At 46.3% G+C, this 27,126-nt stretch overlaps 1 protein-coding gene across 3 annotated transcripts; it reads left to right on the forward strand.

Moving 5' to 3' along the window:
• The first annotated feature begins 3,243 nt into the window (after positions 1-3,243).
• Positions 3,244-25,957, forward strand: LOC140426208 (transmembrane protein 61-like). Of its 3 annotated transcripts, none has more exons than XM_072510699.1 (4): positions 3,244-3,436; positions 18,552-18,998; positions 21,076-21,239; positions 25,405-25,957. In XM_072510699.1, exons 2-4 carry the CDS (start codon positions 18,655-18,657, stop codon positions 25,407-25,409), a joined length of 513 nt encoding a protein of 170 aa, XP_072366800.1. In that variant the 5' UTR covers positions 3,244-3,436; positions 18,552-18,654; the 3' UTR covers positions 25,410-25,957. The 3 variants fall into 3 exon arrangements, with proteins under 3 accessions (XP_072366800.1, XP_072366799.1, XP_072366798.1); XM_072510698.1 differs by lacking the exon at positions 25,405-25,957 and adding an exon at positions 12,397-12,531 and having other exon boundaries at positions 21,076-22,167; XM_072510697.1 differs by lacking the exon at positions 25,405-25,957 and having other exon boundaries at positions 21,076-22,167.
• Positions 25,958-27,126: the final 1,169 nt, after the last annotated feature.

A 27,126-nucleotide genomic window follows, 5' to 3' on the forward strand; every position in this document is an offset into this window, starting at 1 on the left:
CCAACACACCAAGCACACTGAAAGACTTGAGACCTTTAAAACCTCACTAAACATGATAGCTGACATCGTAAAAAGGTGTGGCATCTCTGCTGCTCCTTTTTGCTAGGCCTCTCCTGATTGCTATGTCTCGTGCTCGTTAATGCAGCTAGGATTGGAAGTACTAGATGGTAGGGTGCAAAAAGGGAAGTAAGCAATGATTTCCACAGTTGCGATGGACGCAACATCACTGCTGATTAGAAGATCTGGCCCAAGGAGTCTGCAAAATTGATGGATAGGTTAAGTGAGTGGGGAAAACATTGGCAGGTGGAGTGCAATGTGAGAAAACGTGAGGTTATGCACTTTGGCAGGAAGATTTGAATGGAGAGAGAATATAGAATCCTATAGTAGAGGGGATCTGGATAATGCTTACCTGAACCCAGACAGCCAGGTAGCATTTCAGTTCCGAGCTTGCACACTGGAAAAATATGCTTGGCACGATTGAATTTCCACGATGACCACATGATGTAAACCTCTTGGGCCACTGTGCCCGGAAGCTGGGGCGGTTGAGTTTTCGTGAGCTCAGGCTCTGCTCATCCTTTAATCCGTCATTTCATCCTGATGCACATTTCTTACTTATTTCTTCTTGGGCTTTATGGCTTGCATCATGTCCTCGGAAGTTCCTGATTGGTCTTTTGGTGTGGAAGAGTCAAAATAAAATGCTAAAATCCTCATTTACATTTGTTCATGGCAGTTGGAGTGGTCTGGGATGGGGCCCAGCTGGGCGTGGCACCAATTTTGTTGACTTTTTTATTGTTGTCTTTTTTCCTGGAGGAGTGTAAAGTGTGAGTGTGTTGGCCCGTGCCATTGATTATCTTCATCTTGTTATCTTGCGTTAGTAAGATCATTTTGAGTCAATTATGGGAAGGGTGATTTGTGCACAGTTTTACTATGAAGAAGACAGGCGGAGCTGGGGCGGGGTGAAGGGTGGATGGATATGGTTGGAGGGTTAATTCAGTCATCACTGAGAATGAGGATAGCCCCACAGTTAGAGCTAATCCATTTCTGGTTTTCCTTTTGGATTTGTATATTCTTTGAATTAAGAATCCATGTCTTCATCCTTCTTTGGCCTGGGCAGAGTTTGTATCCGTAGGGAAGCTGGGTTCCTCCTGTCTCTGTCTTGAGGTTGAGCTTTTCCTTCCCTTTGTTTGGGCCTCTCTTCGTGGTCCTCCCCTGGGCTATTGTGGTGGTCAGATTATTGAGGAGGAAGGTTGCTCTGGATGTCCTTTCTGCGACGGTGACCGCCTTGAGCTAGGCTGGGCGTCCCCTTCTTTGGGGGTTCTCTTCTGTTCTCCTTCTCTTCTGTTCATTCGAGTGAGCATGGCGTTGGTTTTTATCCTGATCTGGTGGTTTGGGGGGATTTCTGTGTTTGCACCGAGGAGAAGGGAGTTGGCTCTCCCTCCCTAATTATTGGGTGTCTTGATGATTTCTCTTCTCAGACGGGACAGCCCCACGCCATCGGGAAACCCTCGGGCGCTGGTAAAACGGAGAATCCCACCCCTGCTCGCTCTGGTGCACAGGACTGGGGATGGGTTGCATTTTGTGCTTTTGTGGATATCCTATGGTTCCATCTAGGTTGAGGGGGGGAGAGGGGGGGGTCGCCCTTATGTTGATTGAGTGGCCTGTTCTCCTCTTCACTGGTGGGTGTTATCATTTGATGGGATAGCCGTGTGGGTCAGTTTCTTTTGCTGTTTCTTCCCTTCTTTTCTACCTTGGGAGGCCCTGGGGGCTTGTCCAAAGCCTGAACATGTTACTATTGCTGGGCCTCTCTTCCTCCCATTTCATTATAATTGTTGTTCAGCCTTGGGCCGGGTTTGGGGTCTAGTTGAGTAATATAATATGTATGTAATTCCCCGTTGCTTTTGGCGTTTCCGCGCATTTTCTTTTGTTTTTGCAAGGGTGGGTATGACAAATCTGCTTCCGGCTCCTTCATGGGAGCATGGGTTTGGGATCCGGAAAGCGAAAGCTGTGTTGAGTCCCTGGGTTGAGTCACTGGTGCCATTGGTGCTGCTGGCATTGAGGGGGGTGTATATTGGTGTGCACCCGATCATGGCATGGGAAGTTTATCCTGATCTCCCGTGATCATGGAATCATAGATTTACAGTGCAGAAGGAGACCACTCTGCCCATCGAGTCTGCACCAGCCCTTGGAAAGCGCACCCTACCCAAGCCCACACCTTCACCCTATCCCCGTAACCCAGTAACCCCACCTAACCTTTCTGGACACTAAGAGCAATTTAGCAGAGTCAATCCACCTAACCTGCACATCTTTGGACTGTGGGAGGAAACCGGGGCACCCGGAGGAAACCCACGCAGACAGGAGAACCTGCAGACAGTGACCCAAGCTGGGAATTGAACCTGATGATTGCAGGGCTGTGCGATGCGAGAGGGTGTGTCCCATTTTGTCATGCTGTCATTTTCTCATGATCTTATCCTGTTTCTCCCTCGATCTTTGATGGGGCGAGATGGATATCCAGTTTTATCTAAGGATGGCATTAAGCCAATTGTGATGTTGTCCTCCTGTTCCATACTGTGCTCATGTGGGTTAAGCCGTTTCTGTTTTATTCCCTTCCCTTGCTTTAATTGCCGCATTATTTTATAACTGTGTTGCATTGCTTTATAAAATGTAAAATCTCAATATACATACAGATCAAAAACAAAATTCTTAATCAACCAGTTTGTTGCTCGGGGAACCAGAATTGGCTGAAATGTCACATATTTTCATTTGGTGCTGTCATTCAGGTGCATTTTAATAAGATTACACAATAGTGCTGTGTATGTTAAAACAAAAAGTAGCCATGTTTTCATGAAGGCAGTACTCCTTTAACATGCAGTGAAATACCAGTTACTGTAATTTAAACTTTTACATTTAGTCTGCACATTGAGAGTGTAAAATTGTACAGATCTACAGTTTAGATTAGAGTAATGCCGGGATGCTTTGTTTACCCTGGTTGGCTTGTTTATTTTTTCATCATGGTCTTTCTCGTGTAGCTGTTGGGTCTTCTTCCGATCTGATACACAGATATATCTCGTAATATTGAAAGATATCCTGAAGTAGATGACCTGCGCAACTGAGAGGAATGGAAAGTCAAGTTTCAGGCGTTTGAGTGAGAGACTATGACTCCGTTCTGTGAATTATTAAGGCTGCGGTTATCTGTTAGTGTACTGATAAACACTGAGTAATCCAGCTTGTTCAGTTATCACCATACACCAGTCGAACTGAGGTAGCAGTCAGGTACAGATTTAAGCTGGTCGTTCAGGCTGATTGCTAGATCAGAACAGGTTGAAGCTGTTCTTGGGACATACATAGGTGTTTTCTGCCTGCCGTTGTCACCATTTGAGCTGTAGAGACGCTACAAGACAAGTGTGTTCTCCTGGAATCCTCTAGTTCCCAAAAACTGGTGAGTCGTTCACTTCAACATAGTCAAAATAAAGTAGACTCATCTGTTCTTTAATAGGAAAATATGTATTTTATAATGTTGCGCCTGAGAACAGGGCAGGAAACTTTCTTCCAGTGTTGCTCGATACTAACTGCTAGAAACTGTGATTGGGTGAAGGCATGGTGCTCGTTCATCCATCCAGGAAAGTGTCTGATGTTAGGAATGAAATATAGGCATGGGGTGGGATGGTGTCACTTCTTACAGTCTCATGTCAATCCACTGTGCTGCAGTATAGCGCTGCTTGACGTGCCCTTGTTAATGTTATGTCAACTGCATTGTAAAGGTTAAGGATAAACAAGTGGAGGGTATTTATTAAGTATCTTGAGCACATATAAAAAGGGACGGCCTGGCCAAACTGACCATAAACAGGTTCGGGCAAGATTTGGTTGAGGGGGGTGGTTTGACCTGAATGCTTGCTCCTGTTCAATGGCTACATTCGCATCCGGGTGCCCCTGGAGCAGGAGCACGTGGTGTCCACCCGTATACTTGAGGTCCTCCATGATCGATGGGCACTGTAGCGGCTGAAGTGCATCATCAACCCTGGGAACAACATTTTAATTCTATTAGATAAGTTTCCTTTACATCTTTGTCTTTTTGTTGCAGTTCCCCTTTAAGGGATGCCAATTAGATAATCAGTTTATTTATTTTATTGCTTTTTTAAAAAAAAGCTTATAAAAATGGACCATCTGGTCAAGGTGGCCATTAACAGGTCCAGGCAGCAGGTGGTTGCTTGACCTGACTGCCCTTCCTCTGAAGTTACGTCTGTGCTCGGGAGTCCTTGAAGAAGGAGTACCTCGGGATTCTCCGAAATGGAGACAGAGTGTTCGCGCCGTCGTGAACGCCGTCGAGGTTCATGACGGCGCGAAACGGCCCCTATCCCGACCGATTCAGGGCACGATAATGGGCTAGGAGCGGCGCCGCGTCATTTACACGCACCAGGCCTTGGTGCCGCATAAAGGCAGCGCCGCATACATGACACGGCCGGCACCGCATAACTGGCGTAACCCGCGCATGCATGGTTGCCGTCCTCTCCGAGTCCGCCCCGCAAGAAGATGTCAGACGGATCTTGCGGGGCTGCTGAAGAAAGGAGGTCCTCCTTCAGAGAGGACGGCCCGGCGATCGATGGGCACCGATCGTGGGCCAGACCCCATTTGAGGCCCCCCACCGGTGCAGGGTCCCCCCCCCCCCCCCCCTCCGCAGGCCACCCCCCCCCCCCCCAGCGTTCCCGCGCTGTTCCCGCCGGCAGCGACCAGGTGTGGACGGCGCCGGGGGGAACCCGCCGTTTTGGGCTGGCCGCTCGGCCCATCCGGGCCTGAGAATAGCAGGGGTGCCGGAGAATCGCCATTTTGGGTGTCTCGGGCGATTCTCCGGCCTGCGCCGCGCGGAACTTCACGGGGCCGTTCTCGCCGCTTGGGAGAATCCCGGGAGGGCGTCGGACCGGCATCGCGGGAAAATTTGGCGACCCAGGCGATTCTCCCAACCGGTGCGGGAGCGGAGAATTGCGCCCATGGTGTCTGCCAGTATGCTTGAGGCCTTCCATGAGCAGTGGGTACAGTGGGAGCTGGGGTGCTTCATCAGCCCTGGGAAAAACATTTTAATTTGATTCAACAAGTTTCCTTTAATATCTTGTCTTTTGTTACAGTGATCCTTTAAGGGGTTACCACTTTAACTTGTTAATTTACCCATATTTTTATTATTATGTGAACAGAGTATAAAGTGGGAACTGTCCCAAAACAACATTTCAATTTAGTTAGATAAGTTCAATTTGGAGTTTTGTTTTTATTGTTTTGTTTTTGTTATGTTGCCCCTTTAAGAGGTTACCACTTTAAGTTAACTTGGCAGCTTGATAATTTGCCTATTTTGGTTTTGATGAGTAGATCATAAAATATCTTTCAAGGGACTGCTTCGTGAAGGTGGCAATAAACAGGCAGTGTGCGGTTAGTGTGCTCGTTTGAACTGACTACCTACCTGCCTCTCTTCTACAATTATGTCTGTGCCCGGGTGCTCCTGAAGAAGGAGTACATGGTACCTGCCAGTATGCTTGAGGCCTTCAGTGGCTGGTGGACACCTGCGGGAGCTCAAAGTGCATTATCAGGGTTTGAATCGCAGCTCTGGGTCACTGTCCATGTGGAGTTTGCACATTCTCCCGTGTCTGCGTGGGTTTCACCCCCACAACATAAATATGTGCAGGTTAGGTGGATTGGCCATGCTAAATTGCCCCTTATTGGAAAACTAAAAAAATAATTGGGTACTCTAAAAAAAAATTTTTAAGTGCATTATCAGACCCTCAAAATTACATTCTAATTTAATTTTGAAAGATTTCCTTTATAGTTTGTTTTTGTTACAGTACCCCTTTAAGAGGCACTACGATAAACTAATTTTGTTTTATTTGTTAATTGATACTTAAAGCAGGATAAAGAGTGACTGCCTGGCCAAAGTGGCCATAAACAGATCTGGCCTTCCATGTCCAGTGGCACCATGGGACTGGGGTGCTTTCTTGACACCTTTCATCACATTTTGGTTTTCTGTTTTAAGTTTCCTATTTAATTCTGTTTCTTTTGTTGCACTATCCCTTTAAGGGGCTGCCTTTTGATTTTGTCCCTCAGTTTGTTAATTTAGTTCAATTGATTTGTCCAAAATAGGATAAACAGGTCAGGGCAGCAGGTGGTTGAGGTACTTGTTTGACCTGACTGGCTGTCTCTCTTCTGCAGTTACATCCCTGCTCGGGTGTCCCTGGAGAGGAGCATGAGGCCCTCTGCAACTAGTGGGTGCTACAGGAGCATCATTAGCCCTGGCAGTTAAATTTTTAATTTAATAATTTTCCTTTGGTGCTTTTGTTTTTCTTCACAATTAGAACATAGAACATAGAACAATACAGCGCAGTACAGGCCCTTCGGCCCACGATGTTGCACCGAAACAAAAGCCATCTAACCTACACTATGCCATTATCATCCATATGTTTATCCAATAAACTTTTAAATGCCCTCAATGTTGGCGAGTTCACTACTGTAGCAGGTAGGGCATTCCACGGCCTCACTACTCTTTGCGTAAAGAACCTACCTCTGACCTCTGTCCTATATCTATTACCCCTCAGTTTAAAGTTATGTCCCCTCGTGCCAGCCATATCCATCCGCGGGAGAAGGCTCTCACTGTCCACCCTATCCAACCCCCTGATGCAAAATTACATGCAAGTGCCCCACTACGGTGCTGGCCATTTGTTTATTTGGTTACCTCATTGCTCGGAAGAGTAGCAAAGTGAACTGCTGGGACACTGTGCCGATAGTTAGGAGGCAGGGATAAGTATTGCTGAATTGTGTGAATGAACCCAACACTGACAAATGGATTTGTGCCTAGATTCATTCTTCGCCATCTGGCTTGTATTCTTTATTACACCTCATTGTTTAATTCCATTGGAATGGATTGATTAATGGAAAGAAATCGATACCGGAATGGGTGTAGGTTTAGATTTTAGAGACAATAAAAGCACAGATATAAGGAAGCTGAAAAATAGAAAATGCCAATGAAATGATGCAAGCCCTATTTTACTTTTTTGTGTCTCCAGTGTGGAGTCAAATACAGAATTCAAAATGAAAGCCATATAAGGGGGCTATCCAATCCTACTCTGTTTTGAAAAGCCATTTAACGTGGCTATCCAATCCTACTCTGTTTTGAAAACCTGAGGTGCATGCTTAATTTAAACAAAATAGGTGGCCTTCTGCTACAGCCATCAATATCACAAATTATTGGAGCACAGAATAGTAAAAGACAGAATTGTACCCAGCTCCTGCTACTCTATAAAGTGAAAGTTTTAACTAGGTCATCTCCTGAGGCACCTTATGAGCATGAGACACTTTCTAAGATGGAGGAAGGACAAAGCGAAGGGAAAGCCAAGGTGGATCGGTTTCTCACACACCAACAGATGGATCAAAACAATATTAATAGTCACCTGAGAGCAGGTATAGTGTTTGTCATGCTAACTGCAAAATGCAACATAGGATGAGGCGAGGATGTAATGGATGAGAGATATAAGATACAAGATATAAACCTTCACCATAAGATATAGGAGCAGAATTAGGCCATTTGGCCCATGAGTCTGCTCCGCCATTTGATCATGGCTGATAAGTCTTTCATCCCCATTCCCCTGCCTTCTCCCCATACCCCTGATCCCCTGACTAATCAAGAAATCCCCTTATTAATCAAGAACACCAGATTCATGCTCGAGGTACTGTTACCTACAGGGCTACAGACTACAGACCAAGAGTTGGAAGGTGGAATTAGACAACATAGCTCTCTCTTGGAACATAAGAACTGGGAGCAGGAGTCGGCAATTTAGCCTCTCGAGCCTGCTTCATCGTTCGATACAATCATGGCGGATCTCATCATGGTCCGAACTTCACCGTCTTGCCGATTCTCCATAATCCTTCAACCCATTACTAATCAAAAATCTGTCTTACTCCTCCTTAAATTTACTCACTGGCCCAGCATCCACCGTATTCTGGTGCAGAGAAGTCCACAGGTGCTCCCTTTGGGAGAGGTAGTTTCTCCTCATCTCTATTTTAAATTTTCTACCCCTTATCCTGAGACTATGCCCTCTTGTTCTAGAATGTCCCACAAGAGGAAGCATCCACTCCTCTCTACTTTATCCATACCTTTTATCATTTTATACACCTCCATTTGATTTCCCCTTATTCTTCTAAATGCTAGTGAGTAAAGGCCTAAACTGTTCAAACTCTCTTCATAAGGCATACCCCACATCTCTGGAATCAACCTAGTAAACCTCCTCTGAACTGTCTCCAACCACTACATCTTTCCTCAAATAAGGGGACCAAAACCATGCCCAATACTCCAGGTGTGGTCTCATCAATACCTTGTAAAATTGCAACAACACTTCCTTACCTGTATAGTCTATTCCATTAGCTATAAACGCCGACATTCCATTTGCTTTCTTTATTATCTGCAGTACCTGCGTCTTGAAAAATATTAAGGTGGATAAGCCCCCAGGGCCTGATGGGATCTACCCCAGAATACTGAAGGAGGCTAGAGAGGAAATTGCTGAGGCCTTGACAGAAATCTTTGGATCCTCACTGTCTTCAGGTGATGTCCCGGAGGACTGGAGAATAGCCAATGTTGTTCCTTTGTTTAAGAAGGGTAGCAAGGATAATTCAGGGAGCTATAGGCTGGTGAGCCTTACGTCAGTGGTAGGGAAATTACTGGAGAGAATTCTTCAAGACAGGATCTACTCCCATTTGGAAACAAATGGACGTATTAGTGAGAGGCAGCATGGTTTTGTGAAGGGGAGGTCGTGTCTCACTAACTTGATAGAGTTTTTCGAAGAGGTCACAAAGATGATTGATGCAGGTAGGGCAGTGGATATTGTCTATATGGACTTCAGTAAGGCCTTTGACAAGGTCCCTCATGGTAGACTGGTACAAAATGTGAAGTCACACGGGATCAGGGGTGAGCTGGCAAGGTGGATACAGAACTGGCTAGGTCATAGAAGGCAGAGAGTCGCAATGGAAGGGTGCTTTTCTAATTGGAGGGCTGTGACTAGTGGTGTTCCGCAGGATCAGTGCTGGGACTTTTGCTGTTCGTAGTATATATAAATGATTTGGAGGAAAATGTAACTGGTCTGATTAGTAAGTTTGCAGATGACACAAAGGTTGGTGGAATTGCGGATAGTGATGAGGACTGTCAGAGGATACAGCAGGATTTAGATTGTTTGGAGACTTGGGCGGAGAGATGGCAGATGGAGTTTAATCTGGACAAACGTGAGGTAATGCATTTTGGAAGGTCTAATGCAGGTAGAGAATATACAGTGAATGGTAGAACCCTCAAGAATATTGAAAGTCAGACAGATCTAGGTGTACAGGTCCACAGGTCACTGAAAGGGGCAACACAGGTGGAGAAGGTAGTCAAGAAGGCATACGGCATGCTTGCCTTCATTGGCCGGGGCACTGAGTATAAGAATTGGCAAGTCATGTTGCAGCTGTATAGAACCTTAGTTAGGCCACACGTGGAGTATAGTGTTTAATTCTGGTCGCCACACTACCAGAAGGATGTGGAGGCTTTAGAGAGGGTGCAGAAGAGATTTACCAGGATGTTGCCTGGTATGGAGGGCATTTTGCTTATGAGGAGCGGTTGAATAAACTCGGTTTGTTCTCACTGGAACGACGGAGGTTGAGTGGCGACCTGATAGAGGACTACAAAATTATGAGGGGCATAGACAGAGTGGATAGTCAGAGGCTTTTCCCCAGGGTAGAGGGATCAATTACTAGGGGGCATAGGTTTAAGGTGCGAGGGGCAAGGTTTAGAGGAGATGTATGAGGCAAGTGTTTTACACAGAGCTCGCTGCCGGAGGAGCTGGTGAAAGCAGGGACTATAGTGACATTTAAGGGCATCTTGACAAATACATGAATAGGATGGGAATAAAGGGATACAGACCCAGCAAGAGTAGAAGATTTTAGTTTAGTCGGGCAGCATGGTCGGCACGGACTTGGAGGGCTGAAGGGCCTGTTCCTGTGTTGTACTTTTCTTTGTTCTTTGTACCTACATGCTAGTTTTCTGTGACTCATGCATGAAGACATCCAGATCTCTCTACACCAAAAGGCCCCAAAGTCTCTCCACATTTAGATAATAAGTTGCCTTTCCATTTTCCCGACCAAAATAGATGGACTGACACGTATCCACGTTAAACTCCATCTGCCACACTTTGGCCGACTCACCTAACTTACCTATATCCATTTGCAAGGTCCTGATTTCTTCATTGCAATTTACTGTCCCACCTATTTTAGTATCATCTGCAAATCTGACTACAGAATCTTGTCCCTGCATCCAAGGCATTAATATAGATTGTAAATAGTTGGGACCTAAGAGCTGAACCCTATGGCACCCCACTAGTTACATCTTGCCATCTAGAAATAGATCAATTCATCCCAATTCCATCTTCTTTCCATTAGCCAGTTTTCTATCCAAGCTAATAAATGACCCCTAACCCCATGTCATCTCAACTTTTGCATTAACCAAAAGAGCTGGGCCAGAGATTACATCATATAGAAGATGGGAGGTGTGGCAGTCAATGTACACATGGACCACATAATCTCCTGGACAGGTTTTGATTGCTTGCACGTATCAGAGAGGAATTTACCACAGCGTTTTTCTCCCAGAGATGGGAGCAGTTATAAGAAACCATTAGTTATGCGGCACCTTCTGGCTTCGTATACAGAAGAGGAAAAAATTATAACAACATAGGAAAGAATGAAATGTAGGATTGTTTGCGATTTAATTTGTATTACAGCTGGGATTCCAAAAAATGCCCGCCCTAACTAAATTAAGCCACCATGGCTTCCCAATATCAAGAAAACAGTACTCGATGCTGTCATTTTTCATTTCCAGTCATTGTGAATTGAAGCAAAAAGTTGTCTTTAAAGATCAAAAGAGTTGTTTTGCACTTATGCTGGTGATCTATTTAACAGTCAAACCTCTCGCAATTTGCTCAGTTATGAATGCATCTATGTTATCACTGGTCAGCTTGTAAGAGGGTAGACATTGCTTTACGCTACTTAGACATCCACCTGATCCACAGAAAGCGTTTTGATGGCCTAATTCATCTTGAAATGCGGCCTACGTAATCATGTTCTCATTACTATCCAGAAGACTGTGGCTGCCACCATAAAAATATTCTTTAATGAAATGAAGAATTGGAGTCACTGTTTCGCCAATGGTGAAGATAGAGTCTGATGCAGCTGTGAATCTCAAACTGGGTGGGATTGTAGTTAAATAGTGTTTGCTAATTATCCTCCTCCACTTCTTTCCCTGAAAATTATGCTCAACAAACATTCCCTGGTCACAATGGATTCTGGAAACCTGTTTTGATATCCCAAACAACTTCCATTTATAACTATCCACTGGGAAATGCACAAAAGTAGCAAAGGGCAACTGGACCCCAGATTGTTCCTCCCTCTTTCCCTACTTGTGAGGAAATATCTTCCACCAGTACTTGCGTGCAGCAGAATACTTGGGATTTTTTGAAACAATTACCATACTCAAAAACATGGCTGCAGAATTATAGTGCACAACTCCATGACACATTACTGAGGCATGCCAGACCACGTTGTCTCTAAACCAAAAACCTCGGCCTAACTTTCTCACATGCTGGTGGGACATATTTTATTTTGAGCTGCAATATTTCCAAGTAGTTAACCTTTTCATGTATCATCAGACAAAAAATGTTTATTCCAAATTCTTTTACCGGAACTGGAAGGAAGAATGAAGGACACAATTAAATTCTCGATAACACCAGCTTTTACGTTCAATTTCCTTTTAGTATTGTGCCATACACAAAAGGAAACCGTTGCATGTTTAATATAATAATATGAGCTTGTATTTATACCAATAATATGCTGGAACAATGCTCCTCAATGACTTTGGGTGAGGCCATGGTATTTTCCTCAACTGTTTTGACTTTGCATTCATGGGTTTGTTATCCTGATATCATTTGTTCACTTTTTCCTTCCAGTTTTATTTTCCTTCATCTTTCCCTTCAAATCATTTCCTCTTCACTTCCCTTTTTTGTACATTTGTTTGATTCCCATTCTTTCTTTTTTTTATCCATACTTTTCCTTCATTCGTGTTCACACCCCCATGACATAAGGATGCACTATTACTCTGTCTTATGAAAAAGAAAGTCAGGAAGAATGTAAAACAGGAGGTCAGTTAGTTGATTCTGGGGGAGATGGTGACAGAGTGCTAATATCACTGGACCAGTAATCCAGAGACCTAGCCTGATGACGGGTTCAAATCCCACCGTGGCAGCTGGTGGAAGTTAAATTTAATTAATAATCTGGAATATAAAGATAGTCTCAGTCATGGTGATCATGAAACCCTCATCAATTGTTGTAAAAACCCATCTGTTTCACTAATAGCCTTTAGGGAAGGAATTCTGCCATGCATACCCGAGTCTGACCTACATGTGACTTCAGACCCATAGCGGGAGAGGCCGAAAATGAGAACCACGCCAGGCGCCAAACTGTTTGCAATGCAACCAGCCAGCTCCTCAAGTAAGGAGACCAATACTCCAGGTGTGGACTCACTAACACCTTATACAATTGCAGCATAACCTCCCTAGTGTTAAACTCAATCCCTCTAGCAATGAAGGACAAAATTCCATTTGCCTTCTTAATCACCTGTTGCACCTGTAAACCAACTTTTTGCGACTCATGCACTAGCACACCCAGGTCTCTCAGCAGCATGTTTTAATATTTTAATAAATAATAATCCCTTTTGCTGTTATTCCTATCAAAATGGATAACCTCACATTTGTCAACATTGTATTCCATCTGCCAGACCCGAGCCCATTCACTTAGCCTATGCAAATCCCTCTGCAGACTTCCAGTATCCTCTGCACTTTTTGCTTTACCACTTATCTTAGTGTCGTCTGCAAACTTGGACACATTGCCCTTGGTCCCCAACTCCAAATCATCTATGTAAATTGTGAACAGTTGTGGGCCCAACACTGATCCCTGAGGGACACCACTAGCTACTGATTGCCAACCAGAGAAACACCCATTAATCCCCACTCTTTGCTTTCTAATTAACCAATCCTCTATCCATGCTACTACTTTCCCCTAAATGCCATGCATCTTTATCTTATGCAGCAACCTTTTGTGTGGCAAAGGCTTTCTGGAAATCCAGATATACCACATCCATTGGCTCCCCGTTATCTACCGCACTGTTAATGTCCTCAAAATATTCCACTAAATTAGTTAGGCACGACCTGCCCTTTATGAACCCATGCTGCGTCTGCCCAATGGGACAATTTCCATCCAGATGCCTCGCTATTGAGAGGATCCCTAACTATGAGATCCTGAATCAATCCTGTCTCAATACACAGGACCAGATCTAGGACCGCTTGTTCCCTCGTAGGTTCCATTACATACTGTTCTGGGAAACTATCGCGGATACATTCTATAAACTCCTCCTCAAGGCTGCCTTGACCGACCTGGTTAAACCAATCGACATGTAGATTGAAATCCCCCATGATAACTGCTGTACCATTTCTACATGCATCAGTTATTTCTTTGTTTATTGCCTGCCCCACCATAATGTTACTATTTGGTCCTATCAGTGACTTTTTCGCCTTACTATTCCTGATTTCCACCCAAATGAATTCAACCTTATCCTCCATAGCACCGATGTCATCCCTTACTGTTGCCCGGATGTCATCCTTAAATAACAGAGCTACACCACCTCCCTTACCATCCACTCTGTCCTTCCGAATAGTTTGATACCCTTGGATATTTAACTCCCAGTCGTGACCATCCTTTAACCATGTTTCGGAAATGGCCACTAAATCATAGTCATTCACGATGATTTGCGCCAACAACTCATTTAGCTTATTCCGAATACTACGAGCATTCAGGTAAAGTACACTAATGTTGGCTTTTTTTAACCTCTGTTCTGAATCTTAACACCTCAATCAGTAACCTCTCCTAAGTTATATTTCCTCTTAATCTTTCTCCTAATTTTCCTTGTCTTTGAACCCATATCTTCATGTAACAAACTGCCGCGTCACTTACCATTAATGTTTTCGCTTCCCGTTTTATTCCTTTTAGTATTCCTGGTCCTATTCACTGAGCTCCCCTCAGTCACTGTACCTTGTACTGTCGCCCTTTTTGATTTTTGACTATGGCTTCTCTGCCTTACACTTTCCGCCTTACTGCCTTTTGTTTCTGTCCCTGTTTTACTACCTTCCAACTTCCTGCATCGGTTCCCATCCCCCTGCCACATTAGTCTAAACTCTCCCCAACAGCTCTAGCAAACAGCCCCCCCCCCCCTAGGACATCGGTTCCAGTCCTGCCCAGGTGCAGACCGTCCGGTTTGTACTGGTCCCACCTCCCCCAGAACCGGTTCCAATGTCCCAGGAATTTGAATCCCTCCCTCTTGCACCATCTCTCGAGCCACGCATTCATCCTATCTATCCTGACATTCCTACTCTGACTAGCTCGTGGCACTGGTAGCAATCCTGAGATTACTACCTTTGAGGTCCTACTTTTTAGTTTAACTCCTAACTCCCTAAATTCAGCTTGTAGGACCTCGTCCCGTTTTTTACCTATATCGTTGGTGCCTATGTGCACCACGACAACTGGCTGTTCACCTTCCCCACCCCCCCCCCCCCAGAATGTCCTGCAGCCGCTCCGAGACATCCTTGACCCTTGCACCAGGGAGGCAACATACCATCCTGGAGTCTCGATTGCGTCCGCAGAACCGCCTGTCTATTCCCCTTACAATTGAGTCCCCTATCACTATAGCCCTGCCATTCTTCTTCCTGCCCAGCTGCGCAGCAGAGCAAGCTACGGTGCCATGAACCTGGCTGAGAGATGGGCCAACAGTTTGGAGGTCGGCCCACATAGCAGAAGAAAGTGCCAGACGCATCATACTGGTTGTACTCAAGGGTTTTTAATGTCTCGCAGGTGTCATATAATTCCCCATTCCCAATGGTGCCGCTCCACTCTCCCTACCTCTCCCCGATCCCCCTCACCCCTTACCTACCCCCCCCCCCCCCCCCCCACCACCACCACTACCCTTTCCCCCATTACCCGGTGCCCTCAGTGATCCTCAACGTGCTTCACCTTTCAGGTCTACCACTACGTCTAGGTGTTTCCCCAGGATGCACATGTGAGGTGGAGGCAGCCAACTGCTTACCTTGTCCCATGGCCTTCGATGCGCCTGGCGGGTGTCTTCTGGGGGCTCTGAGGCCACAGGGCCCCGGCTCACTTGTCGGCGGCCGCCCTGTCCTGTGTGCTGACTTTGAGATGCGGCATCATCAGAGGGGTGGAACTCGGGGAAGCTAATGGCCATCATCTCCACTCCATGGACAGGTTTGGGTTGGCACCCAGTGCCATCTCCTCCCACCCGGTGCCCATAGGACCATGGGGTTCACCTTGGGATGAAGGGGCAGCTGGTTTGAGCCCCGGCTTCCCCTGCCTCATAGAATCAACAATGCAGAAGGAGGCCATTCGGCCCATCGAGTCTGCACCAGCCCTTGGAAAGAGCACCCCATTTAAGTCCACACCTCCACCCTATCCCCGTAACCCAGTAACCCCACCTAACCTTTTTGGACACTAAGAGCAATTTAGCATGGCCAATCCACCTAACCTGCGCATCTTTGGACTGTGGGAGGAAACCGGAGCACCCGGAGGAAACCCAGACAGGCACGGGGAGAACGGCAGACTCCACACAGACAGTGACCCAAGCCAGGAATCGAACCTTTAACACTGGAGCTGTGAAGCAACTGTGCTAACCACTGTGCTACTGTGCTGCCCATCTGCTCTGCCAATCCTGGTGGCACCCCAATGTCTGTAGCAAGGTGTTAACGCCCTCGGCGATGCTCCTCAGTGACTGGGACATGCTCTGCAATGCCTTGGCAATGCCCACCTGTAATTGGGACAAGCTCCGCAGGAGCTCGGCCATGTCCATCTGAGAGTGGGACATGTCCCGTCGAACCTCATCAAGGTCATCCTGGTACTGGGTCACATCCCCCAGTGAGTCGGACATTCTGCCGAGACCCTCAGCCAAGGCCGTCACCGACTGTGCCACGCCTTCGACACCTTCACTAATTGTGCCGACATTGTGCACTGCGGTCGCCACCCAACAGTTTTGGCCTCGGTGACAGGCATTGCCGGCGACACCTCCTGCGCCCGTAGCTCTGCGACTCCTCCGATCAGCTATGGACCTGCTGGAGTGTCGCTGACATCTCCCTCTGAATGTCCCAGCCATCCCTAATGTCTCCATCAGCTCCGGGTAACCCTGTAGTAGAGGCTCAGCATCGGACTAGGATCCAGCTGGGTCCTGGGATCCAGAAGACCTCCAACCGCTGTGTCACTTGGGGGTTACTGCCTCCACCTGATGTGCATCAGCAACTGTGTGGTGCTCACCAGATGGTGCCCCAGATGCCTGACCACTAATATTTCTCACCGAGGTGTGTGTCTCTGCGCTGGTGGAGGGTGGGGATGACAGTTGTGACGCATCGTGTGTCTTCCTCAGAGCTCTCCTCCGAGGTGTTTTCCTGGGAGGCAGGAGAAGGGGCCACCTGGGATGCGCCTGCACTGTCGGTTGGAGGACCTATGGGAGAATGGACATGTGGCCAGTGGGAGGGATTGGTCAGTCAGTAAAGCAATAACAAGTCACGTTTGATAGGTTCTCCGAGTGTGGTCCGATGGATCCTCACTACTGCGGCTTCCGATGACCTCTGCATTAGTGACTGCTCTGTCCTCGGCCACCCCCGTCACTTCCAGGGCCCATTGCTCGAAGGTGGTGAGGATCCTTAAGTCCATCATGCCTCCACCACTTTGGGCCCTCTCCCAGCGATTGTGCGAGAGCTTCTCCTGCAGAGACACAGATAGGGCATCCTTCGCCACACCCATGGCTCACAGTGGTGGGAAGGGGGTGTGAAGGAAGGGTTGGGGGGTTGAAGGGGGGGTGGAGGGAGGATTGAGGGCCGCATGGAGGGTTGGGGCGGTTGGATGCTCATGTGAGGGCGGAAAAGTCTCGGGAGGGGTTGGGGGGCGTTGGTGTCAACTCACCCGTGCTGTCTGGTGTGGTAGGTCATTGACCTTCTTACGGCACTGAAGGCCAGTCCACCTGGTCACACTCCCCGAGTTCACAGCCTCCGCCACCTCAGTCCAGGCGGCACTGGCTGCCCTACGGCTCACCCTCTGGGACCCTCGGGGGAACAAGGCATTCCTCCTGGCCTTGACTGCACATAGGAGTCTTGCCAGATCCCCGAATCTTGGAGTCGGTCTCCTGGGTGCCACTGTTGCAAGTTGGCTGGGGTTGGCTGTGCAAGTGATATTTAAGCGCTGCTTGACCTTGTTAGTGGGGGGTTGGTGAGCACTGTCCCGGTGAATCGGCTGGCAAGCCTTGATTTGTGGCGAAAAGCCTGTGGGGCCTCGTTAAGTGGACCAATTAACGTTGAATAACGTTGCCGGCCTCGCTGGGCTGAGCGCCAGGAAGCTCGCGGCAGTTCCACGCTTAGAAACCTTTCCGGAGCCCTGAGTGTCAAAAGCTGAGGAATTGGCAGGCCCTTTCCAGGTTTTCGGGCTGCTATTGGAGAATGCTCTTGAGCTCGGCAGCAGTCAATAGACAGGGTAGATGGAATTCGGGGGTGGTAGTGCAGGCCAGAGGGTATGCAGCATCCGCTGTCAAAAGCCCTGTCAAGCCCCCCCCCCATCATGGCCTTAATGCCACCATGTGATCAATGTGAGAACTGACCTAACAGTGTCGGTCACAGGATTGGAAGCCTGGGAACATGTCTGACCTCCCTTGTTTCATTCTCGTCAGGCGATGCAACCAGGAGGACACACTGCAGCCTCAGTGCATGGCTGCAGCAGTTTTGGTATTCATGAAAGATATCAAGACTGACATTATGGCATAAGTTGCTGGATCAGCTTTCTTCCTTGTCGATCTGCCCTGGATATTCACTGCACTCTGCTGAAATGGGGAAACTGCTCCCAAGTGTCGCTGAAGCTCTGCCAATGGCAAACTGCTCTTGTCGGGTGTTGTTGACCAGTCAGCTGTCTTCTCACCCAGGATTGGCTGGGTGGTCTTTGGGAGGTGTTGTCGGAAAGCTGTGCCGCAAGCAATTAATTCCTGAGCAACAACAAAATTCTGGTTCGCTCCGGGATAACTGGGGTCAATTCACTCACTAATGAGTCCAATGGGCATTCCACCTTGAGCAGGCTGCATTAACTCCAGACACGAGTCACCATTGTAATGTAACGAACGTGGCAGCAAGATTTTCCACACAGCAAGTTTACACAAATGAGAATCCATTTGTGTGATATTGATAAAGGAATAAATATCGGACAGTGCAATTGGGATAACTCCCCTCCATGCCTTCTAAATAGTGCCGAGATCTATTAAATGTGGTTTCGAATGGCCTTTCCTAATTTCAATCTTTTTTATGTTTTAGGGCCATGTCCAAAAATGTTATCAAGTGGAATCTGATTATCAGATTGATATTTTGTGTTACCTTGTCAAGTCTGACTTTCTGACTGATTCATCTCCCTCTGCATTGCAGCAATAAATTCTTCCATGGACTGATCCGGAATCTTTGAGGAAACTAATTTGTTGCGAGCTGGATGTCCGATCCCACTTAATTTTGAGCTTTGCGAACATCATAAATGGCATACACCCGCATGCGCAACAGAGTCACAATTGGAGGGGCGGTGCTTCTTATGTCCGGTGCCATTTGTTTTGTGTGGTGGAATGATGAACAACCAGATCCCACTAAAAGTCCAACAACTTCGTCCGATGAGGAAGTGGTGGCAGCTAGCCAGCAAACCTCCCTGAACCCCTTGCTGAGATCAGTCAGTGTTTTATTCTGCCTGATTGGAGGATTCTTGCTTTTTTTTGGCCTTCTCTGGTCTGCAAAAGTGAATCGGCAAATGTCCAGGGGTTACAGACACTGGAGTAGAACAACTGTGTATTTTAACACCATGGAGTGGAGAGCAAAGTATAGGCACAGGTAAGACAAGCAGCAGATTGGTCCAATAAAATATATTCCAATTGGATTAATGGCCATAGTGTGGGAGACGCTCTTTTCCTCCCCCATCGACGCCCATAAAGAAATAATACTTTTGAGCCTAAAATGTCTCTTTACTTGCCTTGTTGGATGGCTTCTATCGTGTAACTGCTCATGTTCAGGAAATGGCAGATAATGTCAAGAGTGAAAAAATGTTAGGGTTATTTTCAGAGAAATTGTGAGAAATGTTCCAAAAAAGTAAAAATAGTCCAACGCCAGTGAGGTTTCTATAATGGTAAAGAGTGAACATGCCATAGATACTGAGAGACATGAGACACTAGTGCATTGTCATTTGTTTCCATTTTGGACCATAGTTTTCAGCAAGATATTTAGACATCTTCATGTTCAGCTGAAAAGTTGCTTGGATAATAAAGATGGCATTATCTAGATTTTCCAACACTAGGACAGGTGGCTAGCACAGGTCATTTTAAATAGGTTCACATTGGCATTACAAAGTTTAAAATGGCAAAATGTAGTCAAATATGCACTGAAAATATTAATAAAGGGCGGGATTCTCCTTTCCGGGGACTAATTCCCCATGCCGGCGGGAAAACCGGCGCGATTCACTCCGGTGTCAACAGCCCCCGAAAGTGCGGAATTCTCCACCCTTCCGGGGGCTAGGTGTACGCCAAAGGGACTGCGTGAGTTTGCGCCTGTGCCAAAGGGCCGGTGTGATCTCGCGCATGCGCGGAACCGCCGGCGTGTTTTAGAGCATGCACGGGGGTTCCCTTCTCTGCGCCGGCCATGGCAGCGGAGAAGCGCAGGGGCCAGGGCAGAAGGAAGGAGTGCCCCTATGGCACAGGCTAGCCCGCAGATCGGTGGGCCCCGATCGCAGGCCAGGCCACCGTGGGGCCCCCCAGAGTGGGATCCACCTGCCCCCCCCCCACCCCGAGGACCACCCCCGCCAACTTACCCCCCAGGTCCCGTCATGTGGGACCATGCCTAACCCACGCCGGCAGGACTGACCAAAAACGGACGGCTGATCAGCCCATCGGGGCTCGGAGAATTGCCAGGGGGACCGCTGCCAACGGCCCCCGACCGGCGTGCCGTGAACCCTGCCCCTGCCCGAAAAACGGCGCCGGAGAATACGGCAGCCGGCGTCGGGGTGGCGGAGCGGGATTCGCGCCGCACCCCCGCGGATTCTCGAACCCGGCGGGGGGGTCACAGAATCCCGCTGATAATCTTTATTAGTGTCACAAGTAGGCTTACATTAACACTGCAATGATGTTACTGTAATCCCCTAGTCGCCACACTACGACGCCTGTTCGGGTACATATAGGGAGAGTTCTGAATGTCCAATTCACCTAACAAGCAGGTCATTTGGAACTTGTGGGAGGAAACCGGAGCACCTGGAGGAAACCCACACAGACACATAGAGAACGTGCACAGATAGTGATCGAAGCTGGGAATCAAACCAGGTCCCTGGAGCTGTGAAGCAACAGTGCTAACCACTGTGCTACCGTGCCACCCTGAAGAGTAATTCGGACTCTAATTTTTAAAGTAGAGTCTTTGAAGAGTCAAGAGCAGACACATAACTCCCCGAACTATGCGCCCACATACTGTACACATGCACTATACACAAACTATACATATACAGATACCTGTTCACACGTACACACACACACAGGCTGTGCACACCAACATACCTGCACAATGTCCGTACTGGCACTCAAAACCACCCTCGCCAACACATCAATAGACTATCCACACCAACATACCCACACAAAGTACACACCCACACACATGGGAACATAGGAATAGGCAATTTAGCCCCGTCAGCCTTTTGTACCATTCAATGATGATCATGACTGATTTGTGACCTGTCTTCGTATGCTGTCTTCAGTAAAATGCTCACAGACTATCCACACTAACACGTTCAAAGATTGTTGTGAAAAATGGTAAACTGTATCATTTACCAGCATCATTACCCAATGTCAGTAACTCCGAATGACCATCAAAACCTTTGAAGTGAAATCTCTATTTTATCTTTAACATTTGTTGTGTTTTTCTTTTCTAACAGTCCCGACAACTTTCGAGTTCCTTCATACAATGAGGCTCTCAACTGCAGACCAGTGGTGATGGTGCCGTCCAGCAATCTTCTGATTCCACTACCACCCCGAGACCCAGATCTTCCACCATCCTATGAAATGTTAACGGATGTTGGTAGAGTTCACCTTGCACCCTGTAAGCGCAGTTTGTCTGATAGTGCACTATCACAGAGAGTGTCGACTCAGATTCTGTATCAGGAAGAGTTTGGGCCAGGTTCTCTGACATCTGCTACCTACACCACCCCTCCACCCAGCTATGAGAATCTCCGCCTGCATATTTGACACCCAATGCCTGGGCGAGAAAGCGCAAAACTCTCATGTTTGGATATTCCCCAGAGTCGGGAAGACTCCATACTCAGTTAAAAATGGTGGACATAACGTAGATGCCTCCATTTCCAACATTTCCAATTTTTGCAGGCAGGGAGAAGGAGGCGGGGTGTAAATCACACAGGGGGAAACCTAAACTCCGCAGGACCATTTGAACTTACTGCTGAGTTCAAACATCCTGGGACCTAAAGGTCTTTAACCAACAATGTGAGAATCACAAATTGATGGCGTAAACTTAGATGTTCTTGAGGGACAGATAAGGTCCCTTTAAGTGTCATCATCTGAAGTTTAAATCCCTTGCTCTTTGAACTTGAAAAAACAGTTAGGGTTTTAAAAGGCCTCTGCTGGACTGCTTTGATTGAGAGGCTAACTGGTGTCGGTTAGGAAAAAAATTTGTATCTGCTCATGCAATTTTAATAGAGCTCCTTGTTCATATTTCCTGAAGGGCTATTATTATATCATTATGAATGCTTGGCAGAGTGTAAAAAGTTTCAATAATCTCAGCAGGGAGTTCTGAGTTCTTAGATTGATTGACTGTATACAGAGGCTATTAAGGGATTAGCTGCCTTGTGACAATAAACGGTTATTATTATTATTGATGTAGGTTTTGCATAGAAGTTTGTTTGTTTTTCTAAGAAGCTGACCACTTGAGATTTCAAAGTTTAGAATTGGTTTCATGAATGGGAGGTTTTCATTATCAAGTGTACATAAATAAAAGTTGTATTAGATTGTCAGAAGTTTATGTTTTTTTCTTCTCCACATGGTTCGTGAAGCCTGCCCATGCTGGATCCCTGGTGAGTGCCAATAGAGTTGGCATGGGGACTCCAAGGGGGCATGAGAATGGGTGGGGGCCATGAGTTGGCATGGAGGTGGCATGGGGGCTATGAGGAACCATGGGGCTTGGTGGGGGTGATGGGGTGTAAGGGCTAGAGAGCCTAACAGGTTGTAAAACAATTGGGATAAAATCCAAGCGAACCAGCATTGGCACTCACCTGCCCCTGCGATCACCCACACTCTGCTTCTGGGGTCGGCAGACCTGACTCTATCCCACCCACACTGCACCCCCTTGGAAGCAAAAGCTGCTTTCTGGTCTTCACTACCTGCCTCAGTAGTGAAAATCTGGCCCTCAGTATCCATACAAACTCAATTTCAAATTCATGAAAGGGTATTCGATTTCGCTGTGCAAGTCATTGGTTAATAAGGGTTTTTTTTGCTTCCTATATCTGCTATTCAGGATTCTAGTTTCCAATCATAAATGCTATTTGCATTTAATGGTAGATTGCTGAAATATTATTTGAAAGGTAGCTGCTCTTCACAATGTTTTGATTAAACCATGGAAGTTGCCTTAGGCTAAATAATGTGGCTTTGATTTTAGGAGTAGCTATTATGCAGTGTTGTCAGAGCACAAACATTTGAATTCAAATCACATGTTGTGTTGTAGCATCTTATTTTAAGAAAATGAGTTACTATTTGCTTTTCTATTATAACAAATGGTTTTGAAAGGGAAAGAGGGGCGATAAGACATGAGAGAATCTATTTCCAGCACACCTCACACAACATTAACCTACATTTCTAAGAATGTGATCCCATGGTTTGTGGTGTACACAAGGATGAGAAAACAACCATTCAACGCATCCAAATTCATTTTATACGTCATCATTGCACCCAATGCTGTCAGTTTCTAATGAGTGGGTTAGGTTGAAATAGCCTGCAATGTGTTTGGACCTTCCTGTTTTCCAGAATGCAACGATTAAGCTTTTCTATATTTTGATCGCAAATGTGGTGTTCTTTGTGTTGCTTATTTCAGAATGGTTGGCGTAGTGTTCACAAAGACCACAAAATAGCTTGAACTTAAACAAAGCTATGAATTTATTAACACTACTAATTTGGATTCAACATGTACTCCTAAAGAATACACAGTTGATTAATAACATTCAACTACACTCATCTACAGCTAAGCTTAATACTGATATAAACTATGATCTGCTCTCACACTATTTGTATCTCTGACTCGCTCTAGCTAACTCCTGCATTCACTCTCCCCTCAAGGCTTAGCATCACTGCCTTATATAGTTATAACTGTAGCTCCCTCCAGTGGCTACTCTAGACATTTCATTCACCCTTGCAATTCTTACAGTTATGATAATACCACAGCAAAGTGTGACCAAAACTGAGCAAGATGAATTGAGCCTTCAGATAACTACTAGACTTTTATTCTACTGCTCTAATATACTCAAGCATTCTGTACATTGCATATCAAGATAAATGCTTCTGCTATTACTCTGTTTTCCTTCGTCCCCACCTCAATGTCTAATATTATTCTATTCATTATGTACTTGTGGCCCACATGTTTTCAACAGATGTTGATTAGTTCCCACCAAATGTCACTAGTTGTGCACATGCTCAGTTACTTAATGGTCTAAGGACCTGAAATTTCAGGAGTCCCACTGCACCTTGTCATGATGTAGGCCTCGTGCCTCTGAATCAGAAAGTCATGAATTCAAGTCCCACTTTAGAGACTTTAGCACACAGTATGCTGATACTGTAGTGCAGTACTGAGGGAGTACAGCATTGTTGAAGGTACTCTTTTTCAGATGAGACATGAAAGATCCCATGCCTCTGTTGGAAGAAGAATGGGACTTCTCCAAGCATCCTGGCCAACAATTATCCTTCCAACACTCCTCAAACTGGTGATATTGTTATTTATTTCATTGCTGCTTGTGAAACCTTGCTGTGTGCAAATTGGTTACCATATTTCCTACAACCGTGATTGCACATCAAAGGAATTCATGAAGAGAACTCCAGTCAGCCCGTTGAGGTCTTACAAGAGTACAATGAACAGGAATCCTGGGTAGAGCAGGAACTCCCCAGACATGTGGCAGCTAAAATCCACCCTATTGTGTCATTGTAATGCAAGGATTGTGCGGATCTTCTGCCTTATATTTGTCACAGAGATTTACAATGAAGACAGTTCATTTACTCTACAGATTGCTATCTCACAGCACCAGGGACCCAGGTTTGATTCCAGCCTTTGGTGACTGTGTGATGTTTGCAGGTTCTCCCAGTGCCTGTGTGAGTTTCCTCCGGGTGCTCCGGTTTCTTCCCGCAGTCCAAGGATATGCAGGTTAGGTGGATTACCATGCTAAATTGCCGCTGAGTGTCGAAAGATGAGGTTAGGTAAGGTAATGGGCATAGGGCGAGGGAGTGGGCCTGGGTAGGATGTTCTTTCGGAGGGTTGGTGCAGACACTATGGGCTAAATGGCCTCCTTCTGCACTGTAAAAAAACAGCAAAAAATGCATAAGCATGCAAAGTGCTTAGCTACTGCTGAACATTTTTGTTGTGGATATTTTTCTGCAGCCATTTGTGTTTGCACCAATTGCCATTCGGTATTCGTTTTGTCCCAGTTCGTTTCACCAGTATGAAAGGGCAGCACGGTAGCACAGTGATTAGCACTGTTTCTTCACAGCTCCAGGGTCCCAGGTTTGATTCCCGGCTTGGGTCACTGTCTGTACGGAGTCTGTATGTTCTCCTCGTGTCTGTGTGGGTTTCCGCCGGGTGCTCCGGTTTCCTCCCATAGTCCAAAGATGTGCAGGTTAGGTGGATTGGCCTTGCTAACTTGCCCTTAATGTCCAAAATGGTTAGGTGGGGTTACTGGGTTACGGGGATAGGGTGGAGGCGTGGGCTTAAGTAGGGTGCTCTTGCCAAGGGCAGGTGCAGACTTGATGGGCCGAATGGCCTCCTTCTGCACTGTAAATCCTATGATCTATGAAAAGGAACTCTCTGACATTGCGTCCCATATTCTTTGGTGTGTAAGGCAAGATTTTTTCTCCCAGAAGATCATGCCTGTTTTATATGTCGCTCAGACTTATCTATCGATTAGTGCAGATTAGAACACTGTGTTAAGCATTATTCATTGAAGTATGACAAAACGTTACTACAGCCACTTGACATTTTTGTCAACTGTTGCTTTAAGGTTGAACTGAGTAAGATTTGAGAAGGTTGGATGTCTACAGGAGGGCATAGTTTCACAAACATGTGTATGTGGCATGACACCTATGTTGATGTGACCCGGTGGATTAAGGATACATGGGCCAGTGTGCCTGAGAAGGTGATTATGAACAGTTTCATCAAAGCTGGGATTCTCACCAGGCCAGAGAAACCTAAGACTCAGCCAGAGAAAGACTATGACAGGGAGGATGAAGAGAACTTCACTCCTGCTCTCAGTCCCGAGCTAGTGGTGAACTTCCACTGAGACACAGAGGACCCAGAATTGGCTTTTCACAGTAACTTCATTGCAGTGTCAATGTAAACCTACTTGTGACAATAATAAAGATTATTATTATGATTATGTAGAGTAAACTAAAGTGTTCATCGTCAGTGATTCATTTGTATACAGATTAATGTGCTAATATGCAGTTTTGTAGTTGTCTTGGGAGTGCCATCTGTTACAGGTTTATCGGTATTAGCGTTGTATGATTTTTCTTTTTCATTAATAAATGTATTAATAAAAGAGATTTGAATTGAAACCATTTTTCTGGTCTGGTCTCATTTTAACACCGCTTCAATCAGTATATGAATGGAGTTCGGGAAAATTGAAAATCTGATCAATTCGACTTGTACATCAACTTATGCAATGGAAAATATGGGGCTGGATTCTCCGCTCCCAAACGCCGAAATTATCCCGTTCGGCGAGGGGGCGGAGAATCCCCGATGATGCCAATATCGGGAGCGGCGTCGCTTTCGCAATGCTCCGCCCTCTGAAAAGCGGCGTACCCTAGAAGTACACCGTGTCACATATCCACGGCCTCAGGCCCGCCCTGCGATGCTCCGTCCCCAACCGGCCGAGTTCCCGATGGCATGGGACACGTGTGGTTTCACCTGTCGTGAACATAGCATGGCAGCTGCGGACTCAGTCCAGTGCCAACCACCCGGAGGCTTTCGATCCCCTGGGAGACTCCTCCAAGTGTCATTCCGCGTGGTCTCCATTTATAGGGACGAGTACTGAATGGCGCTTGCCTAAGGTCTCCGAGACAAAGGGATTAGATACCAACACCTCGGGTAGATGGATCAGGCAAGCTCCATATAAGAATGAAACTAGCTACTCAATCTATATACAGATTTGCCAAATACTGATCCCGCCCACACTGGGCAGGATCCAGATCCTCGCAAGATTTCGTGAGATATGGTGAGCTGGTTAAATCCCAGAAGAGGCCTCTCACAGCGCCTACTGGCCGTGTCGCACCCCCATTCACCTGAACAGAGACGCGGCGTGGCCGGTAGGTCGCGCTTGATGGCTTCCCATTTCAGAGGGCAGTTAAGAGTTAATCACATTGCTGTGGATTTGAAGTCACATATAGGCCAGACCAGGTAAGGAGAGCAGTTTGTTCTTCCCAGCGAACCGCCTGTGCTTGTTTCTTATAACAATCTAGTTACATAGTCACTGCAACTGATATTGGTATTAGATTTTTATTTCAGATTTTATCTAATTAACAGAATTTTAAATTCCTCAGTTACTGTGGTGGGACTTGAGCTCAGGTCTCTGGATCGTAACTCCGGGCTTCTAGATTACACGTCCAGTAAGAAAACTACTATTTACAGTTCTTACCAGAAGACTTATACTTGAATCCATTCTGTCATTTTGGTGTGCCTCTTCATAATGTACTTAATCCCCTATCTTTTGCAAAGGCTGCTAATT

The sequence above is a fragment of the Scyliorhinus torazame genome, chromosome 7 (genome assembly GCF_047496885.1).
Source record: "Scyliorhinus torazame isolate Kashiwa2021f chromosome 7, sScyTor2.1, whole genome shotgun sequence".
Lineage (NCBI taxonomy): Eukaryota > Metazoa > Chordata > Chondrichthyes > Carcharhiniformes > Scyliorhinidae > Scyliorhinus > Scyliorhinus torazame.